Here is a 5,454-nt window from a genome sequence, read left to right as displayed (position 1 = left end):
TTCCTTTAAACTCAAGAGAAACATTAAAACTGGCCCAAAGAGCATGCTGCAATTTTTCCAGGGGACTTTTGTTTATACATTGCATGAAATACAATTTCACAAGCATGAGAACTTCAAACATTATATCAGCCTCTATGTAAACTTGAATCACATAGATGTCTACATACCAAACTGATAAATGGAGCATGGGATATCTGGCACTCAAAGTACCCCACTTTTCCGGCTAATTTTCACTCTAAATCTCGTTGAAACTTGAAACTATCCTGGAACTCCGAGTACTACCTCTGCAAGGGGAGTTTTGTCCATGAAACTAGGCCCTAGGTATTTTGGCCAATTTTAAGACAACCCAGAACGTCGGATTTCTGAAAACATGATCAGAATGTGCAGAAATGAGACTCACCAGAAAAACAGGGCTAACCAAAAATAGGGCAAACTAAGTGCCCCATGTCAAATGCTGATAAATGGATGTGGATGGCACGGACTTATTTTAATATTCTTCGGAAGCCCAAGTTCATGTATCTCGTTCTTTAAAGTGCCTAAGCGTGCAACATTAGTTACAATTCCCTTCTGGAATCATTAAACCACTTTCTTTTTTTTCAACAATATTCAAGCACTTTCCTTCTGTGTTGGAAACACCATTCAGAAAATTCCAGAGAGGCATCCCAAGCTATTGGACCTCAAATATTTTACTCAAAAGAGGTCATAGAGCCTTAATGTTACATATCAAAATAGCATACTGGAAGTGGAAGCTTGTGCAATAGTTTTCACTTTCTGAGCAACACTTTTCACAGCTAAGCCTCTCTCTATCATCCCATTCCAGAACACCTCAGGTCTGCCATCCATCTCTAGAGAATACTTATCAAATACATAAAATGTTTTAAGATTGATTAGAATCCTTTTTGAAGCCATTTCTTCGCAAAGTTCTGAAGCTTTATTTAGCTCACCTGCTCCCAAGTATGCATAAATAAGAGTAGTATAAACAAGGGCATCACCAACAAGACCCCTCCTAGACATTTTATTGAATGCTTTTTCGGCACTTCTCAGCTTGGCTTTCCTGCACAAACCTCGAATGATGCTACTATAGAGAAAAACATCTTCAGATAAAGCTCTTTTGACAAATTCATCAGGCAGCTTCAGGGCTTCCTCTTCATTGTGTTGGACACAATAACCATCAATTAGCCATGAGTACACACTAAAATTAGGCATAAAACCTGCACTCAACAGACAACAAACTGATTTATTAATATACAATGTTCAGTATTGCAACAGGCCCATTTCTCACAAACGGAAATGGATACAACAAATCCTATTGGTGAAGTTGGTCACTGTACATGAAAAAAACCCAGACCTATAGTTGCGGGTAAAAATCAGGATTATAAGAGGAAGTAAAATTCTTTAATTATAAAATCTTGTTGGAAATTACAAACCTGCAATAATCATTTCAAACAAGACATCCTTTGCTTCATCTATATCTGGCAATGTATTATCTGCTCATTATATAGCTTATATAATATAATTATGCTTTTTCGTTTCCTGAAAAAAACAAATGTGTCTATGTTTGCAACTGGATCATTGCTAATCCTGTTTGCAAATTATGTGGGTCAAGGAGTTTCCTGGTCTCAATATATTCGTACATCTTTAAGGATGGAAACTAGGAAATTTCTCCACTAAAATCATTTTTTCTGAAGGAAAGGTTTTGTCAGATGAATTATCAGGATCATTATGATCTTGAATTGTACTTTACAGGAATTACTTGGTTGTGAGATAAACCGTTGCTTTTTCCCCTGTATTTTTACTCTGTACAGACTGGTCTATTCACAATATTGATCTTTCATTATAGAATATCTTGTTTATTTCAAAGTTCTGTGCAACCCCCTGCCCCCAGGTGACAATTTATTCTATTAGAGAAATACACAGAATAACCATGAAAGAAGTTTATATTTTGCGGTGGCAACCTCCTGGATTTTTGAAAGTGCTTCCTTTAAACTCAAGAGAAACATTAAAACTGGCCCAAAGAGCATGCTGCAATTTTTCCAGGGGACTTTTGTTTATACATTGCATGAAATACAATTTCACAAGCATGAGAACTTCAAACATTATATCAGCCTCTATGTAAACTTGAATCACATAGATGTCTACATACCAAACTGATAAATGGAGCATGGGATATCTGGCACTCAAAGTACCCCACTTTTCCGGCTAATTTTCACTCTAAATCTTGTTGAAACTTGAAACTATCCTGGAACTCCGAGTACTACCTCTGCAAGGGGAGTTTTGTCCATGAAACTAGGCCCTAGGTATTTTGGCCAATTTTAAGACAACCCAGAACGTCGGATTTCTGAAAACATGATCAGAATGTGCAGAAATGAGACTCACCAGAAAAACAGGGCTAACCAAAAATAGGGCAAACTAAGTGCCCCATGTCAAATGCTGATAAATGGATGTGGATGGCACGGACTTATTTTAATATTCTTTGGAAGCCCAAGTTCATGTATCTCGTTCTTTAAAGTGCCTAAGCGTGCAACATTAGTTACAATTCCCTTCTGGAATCATTAAACCACTTTCTTTTTTTTCAACAATATTCAAGCACTTTCCTTCTGTGTTGGAAACACCATTCAGAAAATTCTAGAGAGGCATCCCAAGCTATTGGACCTCAAATATTTTACTCAAAAGAGGTCATAGAGCCTTAACGTTACATATCAAAATAGCATACTGGAAGTGGAAGCTTGTGCAATAGTTTTCACTTTCTGAGCAACACTTTTCACAACTAAGCCTCTCTCTATCATCCCATTCCAGAAAACCTCAGGTCTGCCATCCATCTCTAGAGAATACTTATCAAATACATAAAATGTTTTAAGATTGATCAGAATCCTTTTTGAAGCCATTTCTTCGCAAAGTTCTGAAGCTTTATTTAGCTCACCTGCTCCCAAGTATGCATAAATAAGAGTAGTATAAACAAGGGCATCACCAACAAGACCCCTCCTAGACATTTTATTGAATGCTTTTTCGGCACTTCTCAGCTTGGCTTTCCTGCACAAACCTCGAATGATGCTACTATAGAGAAAAACATCTTCAGATAAAGCTCTTTTGACAAATTCATCAGGCAGCTTCAGGGCTTCCTCTTCATTGTGTTGGACACAATAACCATCAATTAGCCATGAGTACACACTAAAATTAGGCATAAAATCTGCACTCAACAGACAACAAACTGATTTATTGTTGACACCTAATCCGAAATGGATGGGTGAACTGGACAGTCATCTAGAAGATGAACTGATCCGTTTTATGTATGTATATAAATAATAGTTGGCTAATGAATAAAATCATCAGTTCTTTCTTGCGCTCATTAATTTCTGGAGTTAACCTGGCCTGACATGGTATCAGAGCACAGGTCCCAAAATAGTGTAACTCCTGCTGAGCGCTGCCTCATCCTGAGCGATTCCCTGACTGCAATACGTTTCTGATTTTTACTGAATGCCCTGCGCTCTCTGACTGCCAGAGACTGCGCCTCTGTCCTGAAGACTGCGCACTATCCATAATTATGCTGCTGAATGTGCGTTGTTCTCAGTGATTGATATTGAATGCGCATAAGCGTTGATGCGTTTCTAATTGAATGCATCTCCAGACAGAGAGCCGTTACCCTGGCCTGGCCTGAGTCCGAGGCGTTTAAACCGTGTGATTTTTTTTCCAGAATCTTTCGGCTCTGAAATGTTTACTTGCATTTTGGTGCCGCCTTCAAGTGAAATTTTCTTTCAATAATTTTTGGGTTTGAGGGATTTACACTGCCATTCCATCCACTGTACCGGGATACTCGACAATTATATTCCCTCGTCCCTTCAGATAGCTTACATGCTGAATGATCAAAGGACCGCCATTTTCGACGCCATAAGGTTGTAGAGCTTCCAATACATGTCTGCCTACTCTGTCTTCCTCTGGAACAAGATCAGGCGGATTATTTTGAACATATTTGCTCTCTCCGATGATCTTTCGGAGCAGAGAAACGAAGGATTCGGTGTCCATTTCTCCGATGACTGCCATTGTTTCAAGCCTAAATTGAACCTGAGTTTAGTTCTCTGATGACAATTCTCTGGGTTTGAGGGATTTAAACTTGGTATTGCTGCCATCGCAATTTTTTTATTATTTCAAAAACAATACAATTGGTCTCTTTCAGAATCGAGCCTATCTGCGGCAATGCCATGGCTATGAGTCCACGAGTTCCAGCAGTGAGGTATGGGATGGAGTTGCGGTTTGAGTTAAGCCAATAATATTCACTTTGAATGTTATATGTTCTGCGTTGAATGTCTTTTAAGGTCGTGACCTGGTGCATTTTAAACTGCTACATGTGTTTGAACTGTATGTGACTTCAAAGACTGTGTATGGTGCGTTTGAGATTTTGCTGTCAGTGGCCTTTGAAATTGCGGGAATTGAAATAATAATACAGTGAAGTGAACTGATATAGTGAAGTGATCCTTGCGCTTTTTTTTCAATTGCATTGATATATATTGTAGCAGTGATATATGAGCGCCCTCTTTTTTCAAAACATAATATTGTAGCAGTGATATATGAGATATCTTGAGCGCCCTCTTTTTTCAAAACATTGTAGCAGTGATATATGTTGAAGAGATACCTTGAGCGCTCTCCTTTTTTCTCAAAACATAATATTGTGGAAGTGATATAAAGAAATGGTGATATAAGAAATGTTGATGATATGCTGATGAAATGTTAGAAGAAAAATAAAATGCATAAGGCTATCATATAAGGATTTTTTTTTCTCTCTCAACAGAAGTTTTTTGGCAGAGATATTTTTTTACAAAATGCATTCAATCATTTCTATGGTAGGAATAGTTCTCACTGGCAAGGAGAACTATTCAGAATGGTCTCGGATGGTAAAACACACCCTCATCTACAATGAGCTGTGGAAAGGAGTGTGTGTCGGAGAAGAAGACAAAGACCCTGTGCAGCCTACATCAGATAAAGAACTTGTTATTTGGGAAAACAAGAACAGCAAAGCCTATGCATTGATCGCAGCATCTGTAAATGAGGAAGTAAGTCGTCATATTTCATCCTATTCCAATGCCTTTGAAGCTTTACAAAAGCTGAAAGAACTCTATGATACACATTCTGCACTTGAAGTTATTCAGCTTATGATTAAACTTTTCACTCTTGAACTGAAAAATAATGATCCTCTTGCTCTTGCATCTGAAATAAAGTCTATAATGCATGATATTAAATCCACTAAGGTTGAGCTGGATATCTCTCTTATTGCCTTTCTCAAAGCACTCTATCCTACCTACTCTAATTATCTTGAGTCTTTACAAGCAAATGGAAATCTTAAAGATATAACCTTTGACACTCTTGTGAAAAAGTTTGCTGAAAGAGAGAAAGCCTTTGGAAAGAAAACAATCCCTGAATCTTCTGAAGAGACTGTTTTCCTTGCTCATAAAGAAAAGCATC

At 37.9% G+C, this 5,454-nt stretch overlaps 1 protein-coding gene across 1 annotated transcript; it reads right to left on the bottom strand.

Moving 5' to 3' along the window:
- Window positions 1-644: 644 nt before the first annotated feature.
- LOC149218739 (uncharacterized) lies at window positions 645-3,722 on the bottom strand. The gene is made up of 3 exons (XM_089386621.1): window positions 3,641-3,722; window positions 2,714-3,187; window positions 645-1,211 (listed from the first exon to the last, which is right to left on the bottom strand). Exons 1-3 carry the CDS (start codon window positions 3,720-3,722, stop codon window positions 724-726), a joined length of 1,044 nt encoding a protein of 347 aa, XP_089242747.1. The 3' UTR covers window positions 645-723.
- Between the last annotated feature and the right edge of the window lie 1,732 nt (window positions 3,723-5,454).

The sequence above is a fragment of the Pinus tabuliformis genome, chromosome Q, assembly GCF_031772625.1.
Source record: "Pinus tabuliformis cultivar Carrire ecotype Pingquan chromosome Q, CPIR1, whole genome shotgun sequence".
NCBI lineage: Eukaryota > Viridiplantae > Streptophyta > Pinopsida > Pinales > Pinaceae > Pinus > Pinus tabuliformis.
Note: the sequence above shows the minus strand (reverse complement) of the source record. Positions and strands in the feature narration are given on the sequence as shown.